Raw genomic sequence first — 27,007 nt, 5'->3', positions numbered from 1 at the left:
ACAAGTCCGTTGTATCAATCAATATACGTCATTTGCTTTTTTGTACCCTTTCTCTCTATATTTATAACTGTTTAGCCTCACACTCCGCTATTATTCAGTGAGGTTTTGATTTTTCAGTGTCGCACTCTGTTTTCTCTGTTCATTCAAGTGTAACCGCCAGCCCACAACAATGCCGCCTCTGCCACTAGACGTGATAATCAAAACTCTGTTTGCTTTTCTTTATGTCGTCGATATGAATTCAATGACAATCATTGATAGGAATTGTTTTTTCTTCTCAATTGAACTCTACTGCCGGTTTTTTGTTTGGATTGTTCTTTTGCTTAGTTGTTGGATTCCTTTTTTATTCTTGGTTGATGTTTCTGACACTGTTGTTCTTTGGTGATGTGGTGCTGCAGCCGGACGAAGTGATGACGGATCCTATTTCAGATGCTCCCGTGGTGGAAGGTATAGTTTCAGATGCTCCCGAGATGGAAGGTATAGTTTCAGATGCTCCCGAGGTGGAAGGTGTAGTTTCAGATGCTCCTGAGATGGAAGGTAGAAAAAATTACTATGCTGTTAATGATCATGTTGTTGTTGATAATGATGATGTTGTGTCCACTACCGGTGTGTGCGGAGTGTGGAATGCAGCGGAACTTGTTATCGCTATTTGATTTTCCTTTTTAATTCTGCAAATGTGAATTGTAGTTTGCGGGTTGAAAAGTTAGTAGTACGAGAAGAAGAGGGGTCGTGTTTAAATGATATTTAGATATTTATGTTAATTGCAAAAGAATTTAGAATCAATGTTTCAATTTGGTATATAATTCTGAGTTTTCTTGTGTAAACAATGATTCCGTTCTTGTTGAGGCTTGCATGTTGGTAGGAAGTTTAAGAATTGCTTCTATATCGGGCTTGGAATGAAGCTCCACCCAGTCCTAGTGCTACTTGTTCTCTATAACTTTGGAAGTTTGTCCCTACTTTTAAGAATCTCTCCTCTGCATTGCATTGCATGGAGTGTTTGATTGGGGTAGTGTGCAATTGGAGCTCTAGATTTTTTGTCATCGGGGTTGTGGTCTTGATTGATTGGGAGGTGGGTAATTTTTTAAACTTTCCAGATTCTTTCCACCATTTTGTTTATACGTGGATCTGCTTGATCGTGGAAGTGGGTAATTAGTTCTAAATGTTTTGTTCTCTGCATTGTATTGACATATTTGATTGGTGAAGTGAGCAATTAGCATCAATATTTTTTCATTCTTGTTGCTTTGTTGCTTGATGACCTTCAGATATTCAGGGAATTTTATGTAAAGAAATCAGTAAGGATTTAATTATTTTAATGGTGGCATAGTTGATCAATGATTTGATTTATTCTGTTGTTTTTCTTTAATTGTTCCAACAGAAAACTGGAGTTCTGCTGAAGCACAAACTGGGGATAGTCTGTTATCAGGGAGGTTCACATGGACTATTAAGAATTTTTCAACGCTTGCTAAGAAAATATATTCTGAAGTTTTCTATGTTGGGGGTCATAAATGGTGAGTGGAATTTTTTCGTGTGTTCTTTTGTTACTAATGGTAGTTAACTTTGCACATTGTGAATGGTGGCACTGACTGACATTATTTGCAATGAGCAGGAAGATACTCTTATTTCCAAAGGGGAATAGTGTTGATCATTTATCACTGTATCTAGATGTTGCTGATTCAATGACGTTGGCTCCTGGATGGAGCAGATTTGCCCAGTTTTGCTTGACTGTTGTTAATCAATTCAATACTCAATACTCTTTCAGAAAAGGTAATTTCTCTGACAGGTGTCTCACAAAAATGTATTCTCTTTATTACGTGGATTCAGAAATGGAGGAATTGAATTTGCCTCATTTGAGTGTAGATTTGGTGTTTCATATGCCCAAATCAGAAGCTGTGGCATATTCTTTTGTGCACAGTGTATTGAATGTATTGAATTTAATGGAGACAATTCCTGAATACAAGTTATGTTTCTTGTCTGTACAACAATACTTTAGGAAACAAAGGTGGTTCCTAGATGCTGCTAAAGCTTAAAATAGTTCTATGTTATTGTTTTTTGTTGTTTTTTTTTGTATATGTAAATATTCTAAGATCAAGTTATAGTTGAGACCTAAATTCTGATAGGACATAAATTGGGATTGTTTCTGCTGAGAATTTGAATGATATTCCATGGTTTATTACAAACTAGATTTTATACCCGTGTGTTGCAACTGTCCAGTTCTCATATTATTAATCATTTTGAATTTTATTAGTCATAATATCAATTAATAATTGATATTTTTTAAATTGTTATATTATATATTTTAAAACTAGAGTACTGATGTGAGGTCACTCACAAATGTGCAATCTTGCAAACTTCACCCGAGATGTCTAGTCCTAGTTATGAGGATTCTGTGTTAAGATCTCACAGTGGCTTGATGTTAGGAAACTACTGGTATATAATAGGAGAAGAGCAGTTACACAACCTAACTGCCAAGACTGTTAGGAGGGTCGGTTGAGGGAATCGTGTATATAAAGGGAGATTAGTTGTAGTTGTGAGTAGTTAGTGAATTCATTTGTTTTGTCAGGAACTATCTGGTCCTGTAAGGGGAGGTTAAGCTCTCTGAACCAATTGTATCTTGTATTCTTGATTGTTGGGCAATATACAGAAGTTATACAGTTCTGAGTTGTGTGTTGGGGTGCGTGTACTGTGTGCTTTCTATAGGTTCTTGATTAAAAGAACCTATCATTTGGTCCGACCTGCCGGATCGAAAGGGGGGTTGACGGAAATGGCGAGCAACACAGAGGGAAGGTTGAAGAATCTTGAAATTACGGTAGAAGGGATTAAGGCTGAAACCGCTGCGATACGACGGGACGTGCAGCAGATAGTGAGGGTACTTGGGACGCAGACGAACCACCACGACGGGCAATTCGATGACAGCTCTCTTAATAAGAATTAGCGGCGGGGAGAGGAGGAAGAGGGGTCGGAAATCAACCAGAGGGGCAGAAACAGTGGCGGAAACAGGTGACGCTACCCATCTTCGAGGGGATCGATCCCCTGAACGGGATCCATCACGCAGAGATATTTTTCGAACTTCGAGGAGCAGCGGAGGAGGAGAAAGTGCGAGAAAGTGCGACTCGCGTGCATGAGCATGTAGGGCAGTGCGGGTTTCTAGGTCAGAGTCTGGAAGGAGAAAGCCAAGAATCGTTCTTGGGATGGTTTGAAGGAAGCCATGGTAATAAGGTTCGGAACAGTCGGTGAGCGATCGACGACATTCAAACGGAAGCGGGCGGTGGACGAGTTTGTACAAGACCCCAAGATTTTAGAGGTCCGAACGAAGAAGGTGGCGGATGAGCAGCTGTGGGTAGAGAGTGGAGGACCGAACGGTATGGGAAGACCGAACGGTAGGGAAGGCCGAACGGTATGGATGGGTCAGAGGTGTTGGGGGGAGGTACGACACACACATAGAACTCCACACATGGTAAGACATTGTCCGCTTTGGGCCAAGCCCTCACGACTTTGCTTTTGGTACCACTCCAAAAGGCCTCTTACCATTGGAGATATCTATGTGTATATAAAACCTTGACCAGTCCTTCTTTCACTCCATGTGGGACTTTGTTTGCACTCCAACATCCTCCCTCAAACAAAGGACTATGGTCACCTTCCTCCCTCACTGCGGAAGTCTTGTCTCTTTCATTCGAGTACACCATGGTCAACACGGAGCATTTCTCATTTGCCCTCTTTCACGATCCATGGTCACAATGAGCTTTTCTAGCTCTCCCCACCTCTCATGATTCCTCCGGCGCCACTGGCCTCCTGCCTGGCTTGCCTGATCATGGGGGGACGTACTCGTCTGAGCCCGGTCACCAGACCCGAACCATGGGCTCTGATACCACTGTTGGGGGGAGGTACGACACACACATAGAACTCCACACATGGTAAGACATTGTCCGCTTTGGGCCAAACCCTCACGGCTTTGCTTTTGATACCACTCCAAAAGGCCTCTTACCATTGGAGATATCTATGTGTATATAAACCCTTGACCAGTCCTTCTTTCACTCCATGTGGGACTTTGTTTGCACTCCAACAAGAGGCTAGTCACAGATCGAACAGTCAGGACAACAGAAACCGAACAGTGCGGGAAGAAGGCCGCTGTTTTTGGTGCGGGGGTCCGTTTGCACCAGGCCATCGGTGTTCGGAGGAGAGTTTACACGTTATGCTTCTGGCGGAGGATGAGGAGGAAGAGTCGACCGAATACCCAGTTGAGGAAGCGAAACCCTTAGAACTGTTGGCGTGTTCGGTGGAGGGGCTGACAACTCCAAAAACCATGAAACTAACAGGAGTAATCGGAGAACGGAAGGTGGTGGTCCTCATTGATAGTGGGGCCAGCCACAATTTCATCAGCCGGAGAGTGATGGACGAATTGAAGCTGCCGGTGACCGAGACGTCCCAATACACCGTGAGCCTCGGTGATGGACACAGAAGAACGACGAGCGGACGTTACGTTGCGAGAGAGTGAGGATACGTTTGGGGAATACCACCGTCGAGGAAGAATTTTATGTGTTTGAGCTTAGAGGAGTCGAAGTCATCCTGGGTATCACCTGGTTGGCCAAATTAGGAGAGGTCGTGTTGAATTGGAGAGAAATGTCCATGAAATATGTAGTGGGTGGTGATAAAGTGGTGATAAAGGGGGAACTAGCTTTATGCTGCTAGCTGGTGGAACCTAAGGCCTTGATGAAGATGCTGGATGCTGACTCATGGATATTAATCTGGGAGCTGGAGGTAGTGGAGCAGGGGACCAGTAGTGAGGTGACAGGTGATTTGACCGAACAGCAGAAAGTGGAGCTCAGAGCAGGTGCACTACCTTGTGTTCCGGGAGAGAGAAAGTTTGCCTCCACTTTGTGATATAAAGCATCATTACAGAAAAAAAATTGAGACTTGGAAACTGGGTTTAATCGAGAGAAAAATAATCAAGGTCAGAATAGATCTTGAGACTGGTGGTGGGAGAACCAAGAACAACAAAACAGAGGAAAACTACACTGAGCATGAGCTTTTTTACAAAGCTGATACCCATTGGACATCATGGCTGGTTCCTATGTTTGGGGTTGCTAATATTGTTGTTTATGTTATTTGCATGTACATCAACAATTGTCTCAAAAATAATTTCGGTCTCCATGGTGGCTGCGTGGCTAAGTTCCTTGGAAGGTTCTCTTTCAAACCTATGCAGGAGAACTCGTTGCTTGGTCTTTCTTCTTCAACATTGACTGAGATTGGAGGGAATTGCCGGCTGAATTTCAGGAACAGTACCCTGACTTCAACCTTGGGGACAAGGTTGTTTCGGAGGAGGGTGGTATTGTTAGGAAACTACTGGTATATAATAGGAGAAGAGCAGTTACAGAACCTAACTGCCAATGCTGTTAGGAGGATCGGTTGAGGGGATCGTGTATATAAAGGGAGATTAGTTGTAGTTGTGAGTAGTTAGTGAATTCATTTGTTTTGTCAGGAACTATCTGGTCTTGTAGGAGGAGGTTAAGCTCTCTGAACCAATTGTATCCTGTATTCTTGATTGTTGGGCAGTATACAGGGATTATACAGTTCTGAGTTGTGTGTTGGGGTGCGTGTACTATGTGCTTTCTATAGGTTCTTGATTAAAAGAACCTATCACTTGACATGTTGTCTCAATGGTCCCTTTAAAGACTACAGCTTTCTTCTTCCGTTGAGCAGGCTTTCCAAGTTGAATTGGTTCCAATCTGTTTGCAGTTATAATGTCTTTCCCCAATAGTCTCTCCTCATGCTTATGTTTAGTCATTGATGTTCTGCTTGTTTCTTTAATGTAGTTTTCTTGTCTGATGGCTTTTTGAATGGTTGTTTTTGAGCTATTTTCTTATCTTTGATTTTGAGTGATACCTTATCTCCTCTGTGATGTTTTTCTCTTTTATTAAAGGAAAGGATTGATTTTTTTATTTTTATTTTTATTTTTATCTTTTTTTGCATATGGCAGAATCACAGCATCTATTTAATGCCCGTGAGAGTGACTGGGGTTTCACTAATTTCATGCCTCTTGCTGAATTATGTGATCCTAGTCGAGGTTATTGTGTTAATGATACATGCATAGTTGAAGCTGATGTTGCTATTCGTAAGGTTCTTGATTACTGGTCACATGACTCAAAAAAGGAAACTGGTTATGTTGGACTGAAAAATCAAGGAGCTACTTGTTACATGAATTCACTTCTTCAGACACTGTATCACATTCCTTACTTTAGAAAGGTTAGTCAGTAAACCGTGGAAGCTCTTGTATACGAAAGTTGATCATGTTTATTCATACAAAACTAAGCATCTTACATGAACTATTATTATTATTATTATTATTATTATTATTATTATTATTATTAACAGGCTTTGTACCACATGCCTACAACTGAGCATGACATGCCATCAAGGAGCATTCCTCTAGCATTGCAGAGCTTATTCTACAAACTGCAGCATAATGACACTAGTGTATCTACAAAAGAGTTAACCAAGTCATTCGGATGGGATACACATGATTCATTCTTGCAGCATGATGTCCAAGAACTTAATAGAGTTCTTTGTGAAAAGTTAGAAAACAAAATGAAGGTAATCTATTTTTTCTTGGCAACAACTACTTGCAGCAATGTTTGAATTTGTATTTCTCTTGTTAAGGAGAGAATTGTATTCAGATTTGCTTCTGGTTCAGGGAACTGTTGTTGAAGGCACCATACAGCAGCTGTTTGAAGGCCACCACATGAACTATATTGATTGCATCAATGTTGATTACAAATCAATGAGAGAAGAATCATTCTATGGTATACAATTTATGAGCTTGCTGTGTATTGCATAAATCCATGTTCTTATATCTTATGGAATCATAACTTTCTTTTTTATCCCAGATCTTCAGCTTGATGTCAAAGGATGTCAGAACGTATATGATTCTTTTGACAAATATGTTGAAGTAGAACAGCTTGAAGGTGATAACAAGTATCATGCTGAGTGGCACGGTTTACAGGTAAAATCTAAATCCAAGTGCTTTTTTATTTTGGTTGTCAAACTGAATTTCTTACCTTGTTTTTTGTTTAGATCTCGTTGGTTGATTCTTATTTTTTGTATGAGCCTCACTCTTTTTTGTTTAACTTTTTCCTTTATTTTCTTTAAGTTTTGCTTTGCAGAAATATAAAATATATTTGTTTTGTTAACTAGGAAATGCAAGTGAAAAGTATTTATTTTGAAAGAAACTTCTGGGGTTCTTTAATATATTAAATAAATAAAGAAGGCCGTGGATAACATCACGTAAGGATACATTTAAATTCTTGTATGGATAAAAAAATTTATAATTGATGAACAAATTCTTTTATTTTTTATTCTAATTTTTATAATTTAAAAATAAAATAATGAAATAAAATAAAATAAACAACCCGTGTGAAGAAAAGGAGAATTTTAGAAAAAATTTCTACTTGTGTTGTGAGTGAAAGATACATTTAGCGAAGATATGGAGAGCAATAGAAATCTTTTCCAACTTTTACTTGTACGGAGGTGATACTCTGTACATCTAAGCTTTTCATGATGGCATAATGGTAGGAACCTGCGGAATTATTTTTTCTTTCATGTGCTTTGTTGTAAAGCTATTTCTTTTATATTGTTAATTTTGGTATTTTTCTTCATTATTGTTACGTTCAATCACCCAGGAGGCTAGGAAGGGTGTTTTGTTCGTTGATTTTCCACCTGTTCTTCAGCTGCAACTAAAACGGTTTGAATATGATTTTATGCGAGATTCCATGGTAAAGGTCAGCAATAAATAGAATCATATTGAATTCTTTCGTTTTCTATTTATATATTTGTATGTTTCAATGTAATTTTTTACTTGTCTGCATTGAATAGAATTAGAATGAATTCTTTTCCTTTTTTTGATGTATTTGTATGTTTCAATGTAAGTTTTACCTGTCATAGCTTCGAAGGAGATTTAAAATCATGTGTTATATAGAAACATATAGAAATTTCCCCTTAATAAATTGTTCTCTTTATGGATGATCTCAACAAAAGAAATTATATTGATACTAAGTTTAATTAAGTTTTAAGTACCAAATAAATTTGAGTATTTTAATTTGAGTCCCTATTAAAAAATTTTGTTCATAAACAAGTTGATTGACTAATTGGAGAGTAAAGGTGCAAGTTGAGCGAGTTGGAGACGGGAAGATGGCAGTAATTACCAGGTGATCCTAGTTCGTTGACAGCAAAATCAAACTGCAGGGTTGTTGGATGAAAATAAAAAATATTTTGAGTACTCAATAGAAAATAAATTTTTAACAGGGACTCAATTAAAAATATCCAAATTTCCAAAATAGTTAAAACTTGATTAAGTCTTGATAGACTTAATTCCTAGACAATGAACTAATCTATGCTGATAATGGTTTATATTTTTTATTTCTATCATGCCCAAGGAGTATGTTCTTAGCTGGGATTTTTATTATGTTTAATATTTGTTCACACTTAAGTAGGATAAAGTTTTCTTGTTGTGGTTGTTCTAATTTTTTTCTCCATTTTTTCCATGTTTCTATCCATCCAAACAACTATTTCTCTATTTCAGTTTTAATCCAAAAACAAGCATCAATGATGTCCTAGCTTAGGTAGAAAAACTATATGTAAATCCTATGGCATTAGAGACTTTTATGTTTTCACGGTCTGATGAGTCTCCATTTCTTCTTCAAAGGGTCTCTCCAGGGAGGAAGCCTCTCCCCCATGGTTTTTTTCCCTCTCCTTGATCATATTTTTTTAATTCCCCTCTTCCCATTTTATGAAAAAGGTTAAAATTAAATTCTCCTTTCTTTGGCATCATGACGATTTTGGTGGTGAGGACAAGGGGATAGAAGAGAATAAACTATCTTTCCTATTTCAATGTAGTATTGCTTGGTGAGCTAAAAAGTTAGTCACCTTATCCCATCCTTCCCATTAGTTTATAAATAATCTGTTTGGTGGGAGAGCTGGGTTAGGTAAGAGTAGGATAGAATGTTTTTTCTTACCCACTTAGTCAATAATAATCTTTTGGGTTACCTCTGTTCTGTACATACTATGATGATGTAATTACCAATTACGTATCATCTACTTGAAGGAAAATATGTAATTGATGTTGTCTTGGATGTTGATGGTCATTTGTAAATTGTTAAATTTTTTTCCCTTGTATACCATGTATGGTGATCCCCTACTCCCCAGATTTTATTGTACTTCTAAGTTTTCTTTTTATTTAAATGCACCTTTAAGAGTGACCATCAACTTGATCTCCAACAGATCAATGACTACTATGAGTTCCCCATGCAACTAGATCTTGATAGGGACAATGGCAAGTATCTATCTCCTAAAGCAAATAGAAGCATTCGCAACCTTTATACTCTTCACAGGTATTGGTATTTCTACATCTTCAAATTTTAATTGGCTGAAGTTCTGTTCAATGACATATTCCATGTACTTCAGTGTTGGCATAAAAATCACTTCAATTTAATTGGTATGGTAAAAATGTGGGAAGTTTCAAAGTGAAGTGCAACTTTTTTACACTGAACGCTGTTTACATTTTAGTCACTCCTATACCGTGAAAGTGAAAAACAGAATCACTATGGGTGAATTTGAAAGAACTTATTGACAGGGCTTTTCTCATGACATAACAATTGTGCAAGTCCAGGGCAACTTATGAAAATAGTAGATGATGTTCAAAAAACTTAAAACAACTCATACAATAACATTTTAACTCCATTTTCCCCTCAATTATGAAAACAAGTTTTACAAGTGCTTTTATGATAATAATTTATTCAGTAAGCACTTAATTAAGACATTTACTCAAACACACCCTAAATCCCATATCTTTGCACTGACCTTTTTTGCCATATGGTCATAGTAAATCAAGTGATTAGGAATTAGCCATGTATAGCACAGTGGTGACTTATGGTCGAAATACTTAACAGTCTGCATTTAGCAACAATTCCACTTTAAGAGTCTTAGAGAAGATGGGAAATTTGAATTAAAGGACACTGTGCTACATCTGTAGACTGAGGTTTTCTCAATTATTGTTTTTTTAGAATCCACTGTAAGTCTATCACTGTTCACAAGAAGTCTTTAATATAGTAGAATATTATATACTGTAGCTGTACAGTTATCGTTATATATTTGTAATTGGCATGACTTTTCTGTATTTCTTTGATCTTGTAATTGTATTAAATAAATTGGTTGGTGATTGTTGGGTCCACAACATAATGAGTTAAAAGGTTAAGTATATTTTGATGCTGCTTGATCCGACTCAAACTGGCTTAATTTTGAGGTAAGAAGCTGTATAGGGTTTACAATTTTGACTTGTTAATGGTTATACATTTGACTGGCCATTTTAAGTCAAGTTACTAGTAGACTAACAAGATTGTATTATTACAATCTTATGCACCTTAAATTTTAGGATATTTAGTTATTTTCCTCTGGAATCTATTTATAGTATTTTGAGGTTAACTGCGGAAAATGGAATTCATTGTGAGAGAAGAGTGTACCCTTATACACGGTAAGATGGTCGTGGACTAATTGAAATTCATTTGTCTATCTTTTGAAGATAAAAATTGGATTATATTTGTCAACATATGGTACAATGGTGATTTGCTTTATGCTAAATACATGGTCTTTACAAAGAGATTTATCTCAAGGATTATAGCTTCTTTTAATTTTTTTGTTCTCTTTATTTTGTATGTATACATCTTTTTTGTTATGCATGACTATTTATCCTCAGCTCTTTCCAATTTTTTCTGTTCATCTTAATGAATTATTGTTTTTATGACGAAAATTGATAGGAAAATTAATTATGGATTTAGAATTGGATTGATGACACTGCCCTATATCTTTTATTAATTGTGATTTTTTTCATTTATTTAATCATATACTTATGGGTCTTGTCTGCATCATCACTTTTGTTTTCAGTGTTTTGGTTCACAGTGGTGGGGTTCATGGAGGACACTATTATGCTTATATTAGGCCAACTCTATCAGATCAGTGGTGAGTAATTGAGTTCTGTTTGGTTTGAGACAATATACTTTTATATTTTTTGTTTTAACTAATAAGCACAAAAGTGTTACCTTTTCACTAGCTTCCCCGATTCAGTATTTCAGGATTTGTGTGCGAACAAAAGGAGGCTTTTTTCCTAGTTTTTTTTTTTTTTTTTTTTTTTTTTTTTTTTTGGTGTTTTAGAGCTATTAATGGATGATCCTGAAGATGATTTGTTGGGTCCTTAAGAATTGCTAACTTTTTTTAGTTTTCCTTTGTCCATTGTATATTAGTATTGCTTTGTACCATGTTCGATGAAAAGTTCCTACCACACTAGGTATAGCTAGCATTGAGAGTTTACACCCTTATATTGTCATGCTTAACATTTTGTGCTGGTTTTCATTGAGCTAAATGGTTGGTATATATATATGTTTGTGTTGTGATACCTGTAGGCATGGTAGTCATATCCTTTCTTCTTTTTTCATTATTTCTTACTGATTTCTTATTTGAAAGCGTACATAACTTTCTTGTTTCAGGTTTAAATTTGATGATGAACGGGTAACAAGAGAAGATTCAAAGAGGGCAATAGAAGACCAGTATGGTGGCGAAGAAGAGGTAATACTTAATACTATTGCCTTGATCACTTTATCATCTATTCTTGGATACTGATTTTGTCATTTTTCTTTTAACATTGTCGTCACAATTTTTTTATTTTTTATTTTTATTTTTCTTCTTTTCTATAGTTACCTCATATCAACCCTGGGTTCAACAACTCTCCCATCAAATTTACAAAGTACTCGAATGCATATATGCTTGTTTATATTCGTGACAGTGAAAAGGATAAGATAATTTGTAACATGGATGAGAAGGACATTGCCCAACACCTAAGAGTAAGATGTTTGACTCATTGATGTCATATTACTTATGTTATATTTCTCTGATGCAAAAATTTTTCACTTTTAAATTATATTTTAGGCTAGATTAAAGAAAGAACAAGAAGAAAAAGAGAAGAAGAGGAAAGAAAAGGCAGAGGCTCATTTGTACACCACCATAAAGGTTACAAATCTAGTTTTCCCTCCCATCTAAGTTTAGTTCTATCTTTATATGTTTTCTCTGATATGCATGGGTTCTAAGAACTGGTTCAATGATACTATTTATTGAATCTAGATTGCACGTGAGGAAGATATGTGTGCACAGATTGGAAAGGATATATTCTTTGATCTAGTTGATCATGATAAAGTATGGAGTTTTCGCATTAAAAAACAAATGCCATTTATGTTGGTTAAGGTATGAACTATTAATAATTTTGTCATTTTGTTTGCACATAAAAATTATTCATGTTTGGCCTTCAATTCTCCATCTATTTCATTTTTGCAAGAATTTTTTCCTTTCAAATTATTTTCAATTGGAAAATGTTTCATTATTTTCTTCATTTTTCTTGCTGAGCTTTTCGGTAGGGTTTCTCTTATGCCTGTTGCATATTTATTTTTTGAGGATTTGTTTCTTTTAGATCATTGGTATCTTTTAGTCTCGGTGATGGCTACCTTACCAGAGACCTATTGTGGCAGTTGGTTGACCGTATACAAATGGGGTTTTCTGTGCCCCCAATGTTTGCTTGCACATAAGAATTAGTTTTTGGTTTATCATTTGGGTTTTTCCTATGAAGTGATTGCCATTCTCTGTTATGTATTGTCTTGCATAGGTATTTGGCGGCTCTTTGCATTCTTACCTATTGCCTTCATCATNTGCTATTTTTTTTTTTTTTTTTGGAGTTTTTGTACTCTAAAAAATACCTAATCCTTGTCCGCTTACTTTCCTTGTCGTGTCTTTATTAAAATTCTGAAATATCTTCAACCTTCCAAATACAACAAAAGCACTAAAACACAGCTGCAGTGAAAACAACCAAAAAGCACTCGCCCAGATCAAAACCTAATCAGCTCCAATTGAATCCTGTCACCCAGCCACCATCAGTTGAAGTTAAGTACGAGTAAGGACTCAGTCGAACCACCCACTATTCCATGTCACCCTGGCAAAGATGATTGAATTAAGGTTGGAGTTAGGTGGGAAAATGACGTCCAATAGGATTTCCATTTGAAGCTGAATGAGTGAAAAGCTTATCTTAGGTGTTTTTCAATAATTCATTACTGCTTAAATAGTCATTTTTGTTTTACAGGCTGTGTACTCATATTTACTGATCTGTAATTCATTTGATATCTGCTGAAACAGAACTTAATTCTTGAATTTCTTATATTTCTGACAATGAAGTCTTTATCAGGAAGAAGTTGCTAGAGAGTTTCATATACCTGTCCCATGTCAACGATTTTGGCTATGGGCAAGGCGGCAAAATTATACATACCGGCTAAATAGACCATTGACGTCTAGTGAGGAAACTCGGTTGGTGAGTTCTTCACCCAAATTCCTATGCCGTGTCCCTAAAATGTATACTTATGTCTGTCTATATTATGTTATATTACATTATACCTTAACCTTAATCATGTGTTTTTATTTTTAAATTTTTTATTTCTTGATCCTACTAAATATTCACGGAACATCATAGGCTGCCCTGTCTAATCATAATACTGTTTCCTGCCGGCACTTATTACAAGTATATATATGTGGAGAAATAATATTCTGGATGTTCCCTTGTTTTCATATGTTCCCAAGTATATATTTATGGAGGCAGATTTTGAATTACAGTGTCATATTTGCTCTGCCTGGCAGATTAGTTGTCCTCCCTTTGAATTTTGACAATATCAATTTGCAAAAAAAAAAAAATATTTGAACTAAGAAGTGTATTCTACTGCTGCTTTAGGCAAATATTGATTGCTTACTTTTTTGTTACACGCTAGCCTAAAATAAAACTAAAATAGGCGGGATGGAGAGTAGGAGTGAAGTTTCATTGTTTGAACTGCTAACTCGAGAATATGATTTTTTTTTCTGATCATTTATAGGTTGGAGAGTTGACAGATGTTTCCATTAATGGAAATAATGCAGAGCTGACATTATTTTTGGAATTTGGAATAAATCCGGTACTGTTGTTTCTTTTAGTTTTCACCTTAGTTCTCGATTGTTGGTAGTGACTTTTAGTTGACATGGATTTGTTATTTATTTTCTGCATAATGAATTAGGGTTTTGGGTTTTGTCCTCCTCCTGTGAAGACAAAAGAAGATTTGTTGCTATTCTTTAAAGTTTATGATCCCTCTCAGGAAAAGCTGCGGTACTTGCTCTTGCTATTACATTTTAGAGTGAGGCTACATTTAGTTACTCTAATGCATTTTCTTATTTTCTCAGGTATGTTGGGAGTCTTTATGTCAAAGGTAGTGGGAAGCCATTGGATATATTGTCTACACTAAAACGAATGGCAGGATTTGCTGTTGATGAAGAAATTGAACTATTTGAGGTTAGCTGATCTGCATTTCAAGCATCATTATTTCTCGTGATTGCAATCTAAAGGAAGAGTAAGTATGTTTTCATTCTTTTGTCCTCATCCAGGAAATTAAATTTGAACCTCGTGTCATGTGTGAACATGTTGACAGGAATAAGACTTATCGTGACAATCAGGTATAAATTATGTGATTAACTGTAGATTTTTTAGTCAAGTGAATTATAAGTATTTGCCTTGGCGGTTTATTACAAACAATCATCTCCATCCTAAACTGTATTGTATTAGGGCACCTACTTTATTTCAACTTCTGCTTCCATCTGTTTTTGGCAGCTTGAGGATGGTGATATTATTTGCTACCAGAAATTCCCCAAACCTGGAAGTGGTGAGCAGCTTTGCAGTTCCAGCAACGTTTATTCGTTCTTGGAATATGTGCATAACCGACAGGTTTGAAATTTTAAATAAAATTTATAACTTTTTATAAATTCTGAAATTTTGAATCCTCAATTTAAATATTGTCTTCTAACTGCAAAAATTATGCTTGATAAGTATAATGCTGTGACCTTCATCCATTTTTCAAGTTTGCACAGATAGCTTGAAAATTCACTTCTTGTCAAGTTTTTTTTTATTGAATCTGCTGATCTAGAAAGTAATAAACGCAACATTGAAACATTGGCCGGGTATTTGAAGGCCGGGTATTGGTAAAACTAAGCGCATACATTTCTTCTGATTTTAGAATTGAATAGAAAATCTTAAAATTGAATGGAGAGTGGGTGAAGACTTGCTGGGACAGAGTTTTTATTAGATTTCCATCTTGGTTAGGGTACAATAGTATATAACTCAGTACTGCCAGTCTGGCAGTCAGTTAACCATAGCTACCTGTTAGGATTAGACGCTAAACAATGCCATCTGACAGCATTTACTGCAATACTCAATATACTTGATTCTGAGAATAAAAGTATTGTAGTCAGGCTGCATCCTTGCCTTAGTCTGGCAGTCAGTTAACCATAGCTACCTGTTAGGATTAGACGCTAAACAATGCCATCTGACAGCATTTACTGCAATACTCAACATACTTGATTCTGAGAATAAAAGTATTGTAGTCAGGCTGCATCCTTGCCTTGATGACAGAAGTTTATTTCATATAAAAAATTTTAAGCCAATTTTGTAAAACTAAGCAACATTCAAGGAGGTAAAACATATAGAGGAAGCAAGGAAAAATCTATGGTATACATGTCTGCCATCTTCCACTTTTCCCTTCCTCTTCGATCCTTGCATATCTTGTCCAAAGCTCTGTGCTGTTTGTAACATCTCAAAAATATAGCTGAAAACTATACTTAAAATTCTTTACATTTACAATAAAATAGAAAAGTTACAGGGAATAAAGTTAACTTACAGTTATCCTAAAATAACCATAAATTTAAAACTTTACAAAAACCTAACGCTGATACAACTATAGGTATAAACCGAACGGTCATAAAAGCAATGTATTAAACCGAACGGTCCTAAGATATTACAGGAATAATTACAAGACCGAACGGTCTTAATCTAACAGAAACAATCTTCTCCTTCTAGTGCCTGCTCCTGAGTACCTTCTGCACACTCTGCTCACACCCACAAGATGATCATTGCAAGGACAAAGACGACCGAACGAACGGCATGACAAGACAGGAAAATAAGGGTAAGCTAGTGTAATTTAATTAACTATGTTAACATACAATTCAGACAAACCTATAATACAATCATACATATACAAAAATCATACAAGCATGTCATAACTGACCACTTTACACTGACTGTCTGGATTGTATGCATATGTAGCTATGACCGTTCTTGCACCCGTGGAAAGGTAAACTGGAAATCTCACGAATACCATAGCTGGAAACCCAAGCCGCCACACGAGGTTAGCCCTTCATCCCTCACTGTAGCTGGAAACCGCAAGCTACAACATGAGTTTGGTTCGTTAGCTGGAACCCCAAGCTATACGCGACCAGGCCTCCTGCTATTCTCACCACTTGAGACTCGGTGACCATTAGAATGTCAGGATGAACGCCAGCTTAGCCTATCCATATTCATACTTATACCACATTGAAACCAACCATCGAAACATTCCTCCTTGGAATTCTCTTTCTTAGCACACTATCTCATTACATTAAAATTATCATACCATCATACATACTCATCCATAACATGTTTAAATATAAATCACATAAAACAGTAAAACAAATCCCACCCTTGAACAAGACCAAAAGAAAGAGATCACCATACCCTATGGATAAGACCGAACGAGAGAACATTCCCTATATATATGAATATGACCGAACGGGAGAACACTCCCTATATGCGAACATGACCGAACGGTCATGTAGAGAGTAAGACTCAAGCATGAGCCGAACAATTGAACCTTATACCGAACACCTATGAATTAGAACGAACATTATGGGCTTAGGCCGAACACTATTGGCTTATGCCGAATACTATTGAATTAGGCCAAACAATATTAGCTTAGGCCGAACATTATTAGAACCGAATACCAGTGCAAGACTGAGTACTAGGAAGAGACTGAGTGCTAGTCCATGACCAAGCACTACCTAAACCGTACATGACCGAGCGATCATAAACAAATAAGGCCTATAATAGACCGAACACAGTTAAGACTAAGGGCTATGAATAAACCGAACGCTATATTCAATTGAATATTAGCTCAAGACCGATCGCTCATTAACTGAGAATCCACAATAGCAGAGCTCAGTTAAGACCGAACACCAGAGAAATGCCGAGCGGTTAATTAAGGACCCTCAGCGAACTGCATAATTTTGCAGAATGACTGCATAATTATGATCAACACCAATCCTTACCAATTTCACTACAATCTCTCAACTTCTAATCCACTAAACTTATATCATATACTTCCCTACTCATTAATTAAGAATATCAAAGTCTTTCTAATATCATTAAGAGAGTTTCATCACAGAAATTGAGAGTCAATTCTGCAGAATCATGAACTCAATGATCGAGATCCAAATTTCCTAGTTTTTAGTACAATTTGAGTGACTTAAGGATTCTAACAAGTCTTAAATAACTGACCCAGATTTCCCATATAGACCAAACTCAAACCGAACACAAATTCCCCTTTTCAACTACCACACTTCCTTCCAATTTCACTCGGCCACTGAACCAAGATTAAGCAAAAACACAATCATCCTAAACACAATCATCAATATTCCATACCAACAGCACCAAATAACAAATCATTCACTTTTACACACATGTATCATCATCAATCAACATTTGCATACATCAAAAGCCAAGTAATTAAATTAGCTAGCTTCCCTTACCTCTTAGGCCGAACCGAAGGAAGACCTCTCACTGAATTGGCTATCCCACATGCCCAAACACTGCCTACAAATCTTTGGATGGGTGAGAAAACACCATCCATCCAACCCAGAACTAAGAATTAGACTCAGAAGTATAGTCGATGAACACATGCAAGTTGAACAGTGCTTGTATGTAACAGAAAATGCTGAAACTTCAAAGGACAAGAGAATTTATCTTACCAATTCCAAAACAGTAACTTGATCGGTGAAAAGAGAAGCTCTTGTCACCAGGAAAGCTCAGGCACAGCCTGATTGATGATTAGATGAAGAAAGTGAGAATTTGTAGAGAGAAGGAGGGGAATTTTAGAGAGAAGGAAGAGAGAAGTTTTGGAGAGAATGGATGCATGCAGAGATAATGGCATGAAAATTTGAAAACTTCATATATATATATATATATATATATATATATATATATATATATATATACTGCCCCTGAAAGCCACTCGGTCCACTCAAATACATACATCTGTCTCCTCCCTTCCACATGTCATTTTCAGGGGCTGACACTGTTGTAGTTATTAGTTCCATTTGGGCCCAAAACCGGTTACCAGAAATAATGGAATTTTTTCTCTTGCGCTTGTTATGTGCAACCTCTTAGGTTTATAGCCCTTAAATTAGTGAAATGCTATGCAGGAATCAAGCTCCCCCTATTATTATTATTATTTAGTATTAGCCAAAGCATATGTACCATTACTATTTTAGTAACTTTGTTTAAACGGGCAAATTTGCCAGTGATTTGAAACAAAAAATAGGAAACTTTTTTTTCCTTGAAAACTAGAATGTGGCTGAATGCATTTGCACTGTTTGGATAAACTTTTCAACAAATACATGTAGGAAAAGAAAATTAGAAGGTAAAATGATTGATTGAGCTTTTCCCATAAATAAAACCTTAAAAAAAGTTGTCTAATTATAACTTCTTTAAAAATGTTGATTTTAGCTTATGATGCATAAGTTAAATTTAACTCATGATTGAAGCTTTATTCTATTGTAGATATTTCAATAGTGTGGCATATTAGTTAGATAGTTACTGAGATGTTAACTTTTGTAGTAGTACTATAAGTAGGCATGATGTATTGTGATACATGTATACATAAGAAATAAAATTTCCATTTACTTCTCTGTTTTTCGTTTTTGAGTTTGACTTGTATTTAATCCTTCTCCGAGATATATTTAAGTCATTACAGGTTATGGGGAAAGCATAGCAAACAAAAAAAAAAAGTACAATATATACTTACAGATGAATAGAAAATGCAGAACTATAATTACAATGCAAAAATAAGGAAAACTATGATAACAATTAATAGTAATAGCAAGTTTAGAAATTTAAATAACAATAAGTTCAGAGCAAAATCCAACGTAATTGAACAGCCTTTCTTATAGATGTTGAGGGGTTTCAGTTTTAGAGGAGTATTGAGAAGAAAAGAAAGATAAGAAACGAGAAAGAAGAAAAAAAAGTGAGAACCTTGTAGTTTGGGCCAGGGGATTGTGCTGTGAGAAGGGGGATAGGTGGTGGTCCGGCAGTGGGTGATGGTGATGGAAAAGGCTGTAGGCTCGAGCGGAACAAGTTGCATCCGGATTTTGCCTCAGGTCTAGGTCAGATTGCTCTAACCAATACTTCTTCCTTTCTAAAGAGGTGTGGGCCTGCAATGTGGGACTGGGGCATGATTTTCCCCATGACTGCTCAACAGCATCATTCTGCAATCTCCAAAGCAGCCACGATGGACAGCCATGGAAATCTGCATTGCTAGCACCATGTTATGGCGGCTGGTGATAAATCCACCACTGATGTTAGAAAGTATAATTTTGAAAGCTTGTGTTCCTCATAATTCAATACTTTCTTTGACAGACTCTGTTTACTGAGTTCTTTATAGAATTTTGCCACATGGTGGTATTTGAATTGTACACTATCATATATTGGCGTACTTTGGGGATCTTTGATAATTGTTCAGAACAGATTGGTTGACTTTGTTGTTCTATGTAATCTTGATATTGACTGGGTGATCTTTCTTTGCAGATGGTTAGATTATTTCTGCTGCATATTTAAGTGAATTTGAAAGTTACTTGCGTATATGATTTCTTAAAAAAAATATTGAAAAAATGGAATAATATTGCAAAAATAACTTTGGGTTTTGGAACTAGTTTTCTGTGGTGTATTGTTTCAATTCCTTTTCAATACACAACATTCATTGATTTTCAGGTTGTCCGCTTCCGATTTTTGGAGAAACCCAAAGTGGATGAATTCAGTCTTGAGCTGTAAGTTTCATTTGTACATGCAACTAATTTTGTATATTAATTAATATTTAGTTTCATGTCCTAGTTAAAAAAAATTGTTCGCACAAATTACCATGCAACCTTGATTTGATTGTGACCTTTTTTCCGTGATCAAGTTTTGTGGGTGGACCTTTCTTGCAATTAAATTATATTTGTTGATACGTATACATTCTGTGATTATCTAGGTCAAAGCTTCACACATACGATGATGTTGTTATGAAGGTTGCTCAACATCTTGGCTTGAGTGATTCTTCTAAAATCAGACTTACGTCTCACAACTGCTACTCCCAACAACCTAAAGCACAGCCTATAAAGTATCAAGGAGTTGAAAATTTGTCTCACATGCTGATTCACCTCAATCAGGTATTATTGCAAATCCAAATCATTCTAGATAAAAATAATTTAAAATCCTTGCAATTTGCAAGACTTCCAAATGGCTGTCTGTTTTACTTGTGCTCCTGGTATCATGAATTATCTTCTTTTGTTTTTGTTTTTTTGTAGATTTCTGATATACTGTACTATGAAATATTGGATATCCCTCTGCCAGAATTGCAATGCATAAAAACTCTTAAAATTGCTTTCCATGTTGCTATGAAGGATGAAGTGAGTATTTTTAGGGGTTTTATTCTCCTTTTTCAATAAACTGTGTTATATTAAGATTTATACATCTAACGAGAGTTATAATTTCTCAGGTGGTCCTTTCTACTGTTAGATTACCAAAACAGAGTACAGTGGAAGATGTACTGAATGATATTAAGTCAAAGGTAAACAATATAATTGAAATTGATATATTATCGTGTAAGCTGCTTTTTTTACTGTGACTTAAAGATATATTATGCCCCGTTCAACTATTTTGATTTCATAATGAGTGTGAAGGTTGTGAAACTTAATAGTTAACTAAAACTAAATTTGTAGATTCAAGTTGTAAACTCATAAGAGTTTACTTAATTTAAAAAATATTAAAAATTCTATTACTGACATGTGTAGCATACTATTCTTAATACAACAGTATTCAACCTAATGAGCATTGAGTTTGATTGACTTATGTTTAGTTTGATCTAAATGCTCAAATTACCCAACTAAAGTATTTAAATTGGTTGGGCTTCAATTCTTGGTGTTCATACTTGTGAACATCTCCAATGTAGGCGACAAAAATCTTGGTAACAAGTTGGATACTTAAAGGGAACAACAAGTTGACATTTGGGGTTAAGAATCAAAAGTGGGATGATCTAGTGATTAGGAGAAAAGGTTGAGACGGAGATGTACTGATGCAATGGATTGTCCAATGTTTGAAAACGATCTTTCAAGGGGGAGACAATCTTTTCGGTTGTAGGGAAGAGGAGCAAACACATTTTCGTTTGGGTAATCTTGCAGAGTAGGTTTAACCTAATCAACCCTACAAAACTGGTATGTATGATTGTTCCCACCTATATGTTGTATTTTGGTACTATCTCTGTGATGTTTGACTTCCCAATACACCTCTCACATCCAATTGGCTTGATTAACGTGGTAAGTGACCCTTTTAAGGGATCTATGATAAACTCTAATACTATCTTGCAAAGTGGGATTAATCTAACTCAACCTTAGAAAATTGGCTTGAAGACTAAGAGGAAGTCATCCCTGTGGATGGTGAAGTGGTGGAATAAGATGGAAGGAACACCCAGCAACCATGGAGGTTTTGGGTTCATGCAAGATGGTCAACCCACAACCGCAATATTCAGTTTATCAAATATAATTCTGGTTGAGAGAGGAATGAACTTATCGTTTGAGAAAGAATTTGACTCTTGAGATTGAGGACAATTCTGGTCTATGTATAATAGGGTATGGTTCTGATGGAAAATAAGAAGATTTAAATTCTCAGAATCTAATTTAAAAATAATTTACTGAATTCCTAAGTTAGACAATATCTTTGATACACCTCGTATACTTGATACACCTTGTTTACTGAACTAAGATAGCCTTATTGTCCTTGTGATGAGAGATTGTTTGATAGTGCGAGAAGGGTGTTTCCTTTATCTAATAAAACGCTGTCATTGTCCTTTAGATTAGTTCATATTGTTGTTATTGACTGGATTTAACTATCCTCTTGTCTATTTGAAGCAAACACTGATTTGTATTTTCCCATTGCATTCCTTTGGAGTATTTGTCGACCTCTTGTATTTTATGCTATATGAAATGTAATGGAATTAATATTATGTTGACAAATAGGTGGATTTATCTCATCCTGATGCACAACTAAGATTGCTTGAAGTTTTCTATCACAAGATATACAAGGTACTGAATCATACACTTTTGTTTTCTTTGTTCAAATGCTAGTCTTACAAGCATGATTTCCTTGAGTTGACTAATTTTGTTGGCATTCAATGCAACGAGGGGAAAAATCAATTGATCTGTATCACTCATTTGCACTAATGCAATGTAGCCTTATTGTTGACAGTTGTTATCAAAATTTGTATAATACTATTATCCTATTAATTACTGGCTTGTCAATCATTTTGTTTTGAAATTAAGATTTCACATTACTGATATTTCTCAATATTAATGAGGATGAAGTTTGACTGAAATATCCATTTCGAAGCAATTTATATGCAGGATAAGGAAAATTTATTGGCATATAAGTTGTTTTGTTTTTTAGGTGTAAAAACTAATAATTTTGTTTGACATTTGTTAAGTGCTGCTTTATTTATGAAGAAGTTTCAAACTGGATAGCTGTAAAACTAATAAACCTTTTGCAGATTTTCTTGCCGAGTGAGACAGTTGAGAATATTAGTGATGAATATTGGAAGTTAAGAGCAGAGGAGGTAAAGATACCTTTGTTATATTTATTTTTATAATTAGTATTCAAATACAACATCTCAATCAGGGAGATACTATTTTGGATGCGAGAGACATTGTTTTAGTTGTCATCCTTCACTTGTTTGAAGAGAATGTGTTGATAATGAAAAATGTGTAGACATGTGACATGTATTTGTAAACAAAAGGATTGGGATGTTGCATGATTGTCATGTTTGAGTAAATTATGGTCCTTTTCCTTGAATATCTACGGCCTTTTACATTTGCCCATGAAAAACCTTCCTGGTCATAATCTCTTTAATATTAAGATAATAAATTTAAGTTTAAATACGATTTTAGTCTCCCAAATTTGGGTCGTTTTGTCCCTCAAATTAAAATTTGTCTCTCTAGTTCCTGCAGTTCAGAATCTGTCTTTTAGCCCCTCTTTGGAGACATTGTTAGAGACGTGATATATGGTAGTTTTTGAATTTGCAATTTGGGTGGTTTTTAACCACTGTAATTTAGTTGTCTAATTTAATCATGAAAAACAATAAGCGGCAGTTGTTAAAGCTCGAAATAAATTAAAGAAAAAAGAAAAGTAGAAGCATGGGCACGCATCCTTCTTATTTAGTCCAAAAATCCCTAGTGTGACCATTTGTCGGATTGAAAGAATTCTGATCAGAGCAATCCTGGAATCCCCTACAACCCAAGGGAGATGGATAAAATTTACCTCTATATTGATGACAGCCAGGCACAACAGTAAAATCACCTATAAAGGACCATGGAGCTGAAATCTGAGAGATTAGAGAGAACTTGCCACAAATTTCTTCTAGCTAAATAGCTGACACACAAATATCCTATAAGACATGCTTAAAAGAAAGAGAAACTTGTTGTGTAGAAGAACTAAGGATGGCTGAATTAATATCTTTACCACTGTAACACCCATAAGAGGGAAGATCTTTTTGTTTTGTACAAAGAACTTAAGATGTAAGGATTCCCAAAACTGAAGAGTGATATGAATCTATATAAGAGGTTCAGCCACAAGATGAAAATCTGGTTTATGAAGAAGACATATTATTAACTATTCTCTTTGCTCTAGGTTGAGCCAAGCCTTTTATGTTTCATAATAGGTATTTCATCATAAGATAACAAAAAATCAGTCTAAAAGGATTTCATTGTTCTAACTATCAGAGTCCATTTTGGATTAAGTTCTTGGACCAAGATTGGCATCTCTTTGCCCAGATAATAACACCGGTGGTGGTTTTGAAACAGAAATGCAAGTAACAGCCTTTCTAATATTTATTTCAGAAATTTTAAGAGTTACCTTTTCTTCATCATTTTGATTTTCTTATTTTACATTAAAAAAAAATTAGCTGTGACTTGTGTCAAGATAGATTTACCTTACAAGCGTTTTAAGAAATTAGAAAACTTTACCCATACTTTAGATTTCATTGATGTTTAAGCTTTTGCAATTCCATTAATTCTATTTTCTAAAGTCCACAGAGTTCAGTTTTCATTTTGTATTGTAATAGTCCACAAAGTATAGTAGTCATGCCACTGTCACAATCCTCCCTTGTTAGTTTGTTATCAGCCACACTGCACAACTATGCAGGATTGACTGTAAATTTGTAATTATGTCCTTTTGTTATTGTAGCATGCTGTTAATTCTTTAGTGCATGATTCCTCTTCATTTTGGTTTCTTGTTCCGAATATAATATTCTTTTGTAATATTGAAGATTCCTGAAGAAGAGAGAAATCTCGGTCCTCTTGATCTGTTGATTCATGTTTATCATTTCTTTGAAGACACTTCTCATAAGTATTTGGTAAGATCAAATATCTGGTATTATTATAATTTCTCACTGCTTTTTCCGTCCAAATATAATTTTTTTCCGTAATTGAATCATATTTCTGCTTTGATACATTTTTTTTACAAACACTTTTTTTCTCGATTCTGTGTGGGTGGATTGAAACTTGTGGAATTTGCAGAAAATTCAGAATTTTGGGGATCCTTTTCTATTTGTTATCCGGGGGGGTGAGATATTAGCTGATGTCAAATTGCGGATACAGAAAAAGCTTCAAGTTTCAGATGCGGAGTTTTCAAGCGTATGTATGAATGTGTTATTTTATTTTTGGCATTTTTAAGCTTGGTCAACTTTTTTGGGACATTAACGCATATGTACAAAGTTCGATTTGTTTTTCTTCTTGTAGTTAAACTACCATCCTGCTTCAATTACTTCTCTGCATGTAGAGTTAACAAGGTTTTATTTCATGATTGATGTATTTTTTCCCATGTTGTTTGTCTTTCCAGTGGAAGTTTGCATTTGTGTTACATGGTCGTCCTGAATACCTACAAGATTCTGATATTGTCTGTGCTCGGTTTCAGGTCTGTCAATATTCTCTTATGTGATTTTTCATTTTGGTTGTGAAGTACGAGTTTGAGGCTGTCAATGGAATTTGTTTAGGCATATTGTTTGATTTCTACATGATTAAGTTAATACAAATTTGAATTGTTTGTTTGTTTAGAGAAGGGATATTTTTGGTTCTTGGGAGCAATATCTTGGACTGGAACACACTGACAATGCTCCAAAAAGGTCTTACGCAGTTAACCAGGTAAATGTTGGGGAATGGCTTCTTTCTGTCTTTTGGGAGATTGCCCAATATAGCTGTGTAGATGGTATATGCATTAAGTCTTAAAAAGAAACCAAAATGTGGATCTAGCACGCAGTCATTCAAAATTTAGGGTAGTTAAAACAATAAAATATATACAATTTATATACAAAAAGAAAAAGTTATTACTTCTATGCGTGGTTACTTGAGTATATTCTGTTACCTCTATCCTCTAAGAATATATACAACATAGAATTAGACTTATCTGAGAATAGTTCAGTTAGTTACACTGTGAGAGCAATCTAGAAAATATAATAGAGAAAAGTGCACGGAAGAAGGCAAGCTATATGTTCTAAAATTACTTTCAGTCTCACCCTTAAACTCTAACATATATAACTTTTACACTTTAGTATTGGACATACTTGCTGGGCAAATTGGAGAGACATACCTCAAGCTCATCTTTTGTCTCTGAATTAGTGCTAGTTGATGAGGTTAGAGGAGCTAATTCTCAAATTAAGTAGATAGGAAGTTTAGAATCATACGGTTTCAACAATATAGATGTACCCAAGGTATATGCAATGTAAGATCGAGTAAAGTGAAACAAAGGGTCACATTAAATCACATGTTCCATGGATCCATTTTGCAAAATGACGGGGATATTAATAAGAATGTTAAACAAGATGCAAGGTGAGTGAATGAAATTGTGTAATAAATAGTTCATTATGAACATGAGGAAAAGTTGAGCCAATCTTGTGACTTGACACATATGCCAATGACTGGAACTTTTGATAGGATTAAGCTAGTTGCCAGTGCAAAATTGTTATTATGGCGGTATCTTCAGGTGTTTTGTGAATAATACTTAAAAGAAATGACACTTTGATACCCATAAATTTTTTATATTTATTTGACACCATACTTTCTTATTTTTTATTTTCTTTATTTTTAAAAAATTATAAAAATTTACTATTTTATGATATTTTGCCTTTGTGTGTCATTCTACCATTATTCAATACTTAAAATAGAATTAGACATCTTCTAAAATAAACGGTATAAGATAATTTTAATCTTTAATACGGAGACGAGTCTTGTCTTTAGTTCCTATAGCTCCATGATATATCTTTTCTCTCACTGAAACATTCATAGATGAATTTTATTTTTACATTTATATCTACAACTTTTGATAATACAATTGAAGAGAAAAGAAATTATCCCATTTGCACTGGATATCCAAATGCAACACCGGCTGCATACAAGTGACTGGAAATAATTTCATGTGCAGGTTCCAGCTGTCTACAACGATCACTTCTCAAAATTCCAGAACCGTCACGCAATTGAGAAGCCTGTAAAAATCTACAACTAATCAATCAATGAATCAGTATATAATACCTTATGGCAGTGACACTTGCAGTTTTATGAAGTGATGACAGAAGTGTAGATTCAATCTTTGTCAATTTGTAGCTTCATCATTACTTAGGAGGATAGGTGTATAGCTTGATCTGTCTTTCCTGGTAGTTAAAACTCAATAACTCCTCGTCTCTTTAGTTTTAATTCCTTTGTAAATAATAAATAATAAGATTTTGGGTTGGATTTTTGTCTTTGAATTACATTA

General features: G+C 35.4%; 1 protein-coding gene across 3 annotated transcripts; it reads left to right on the top strand.

Moving 5' to 3' along the window:
* Positions 1-27,007, top strand: LOC106770746 (ubiquitin carboxyl-terminal hydrolase 12). 3 transcript variants are annotated; one of them, XM_022785351.1, is made up of 32 exons: positions 1-190; positions 396-534; positions 1,373-1,505; positions 1,604-1,761; positions 5,972-6,237; positions 6,367-6,585; positions 6,686-6,794; positions 6,879-6,994; positions 7,671-7,763; positions 9,268-9,377; positions 10,927-11,001; positions 11,526-11,604; positions 11,733-11,879; positions 11,965-12,045; positions 12,157-12,276; positions 13,265-13,387; positions 13,941-14,018; positions 14,118-14,206; positions 14,281-14,389; positions 14,482-14,550; positions 14,705-14,818; positions 19,946-20,001; positions 20,205-20,382; positions 20,521-20,622; positions 20,712-20,783; positions 22,228-22,293; positions 22,755-22,820; positions 24,528-24,614; positions 24,778-24,894; positions 25,100-25,174; positions 25,315-25,401; positions 26,678-27,007. In XM_022785351.1, the coding sequence occupies exons 1-32, from the start codon at positions 170-172 to the stop codon at positions 26,756-26,758; spliced, it is 3,435 nt and encodes a 1,144-aa protein (XP_022641072.1). In that variant the 5' UTR covers positions 1-169; the 3' UTR covers positions 26,759-27,007. The 3 variants fall into 3 exon arrangements, with proteins under 3 accessions (XP_022641072.1, XP_014512025.1, XP_022641073.1); XM_014656539.2 differs by having other exon boundaries at positions 7,671-7,769; XM_022785352.1 differs by lacking the exon at positions 26,678-27,007 and having other exon boundaries at positions 7,671-7,769; positions 24,778-24,898; positions 25,315-25,400.

Source organism: Vigna radiata, chromosome 8 (assembly GCF_000741045.1).
Source record: "Vigna radiata var. radiata cultivar VC1973A chromosome 8, Vradiata_ver6, whole genome shotgun sequence".
In the NCBI taxonomy this organism is placed as follows: Eukaryota; Viridiplantae; Streptophyta; class Magnoliopsida; order Fabales; family Fabaceae; genus Vigna; species Vigna radiata.
This window is presented reverse-complemented; position numbering and strand designations above follow the sequence as displayed.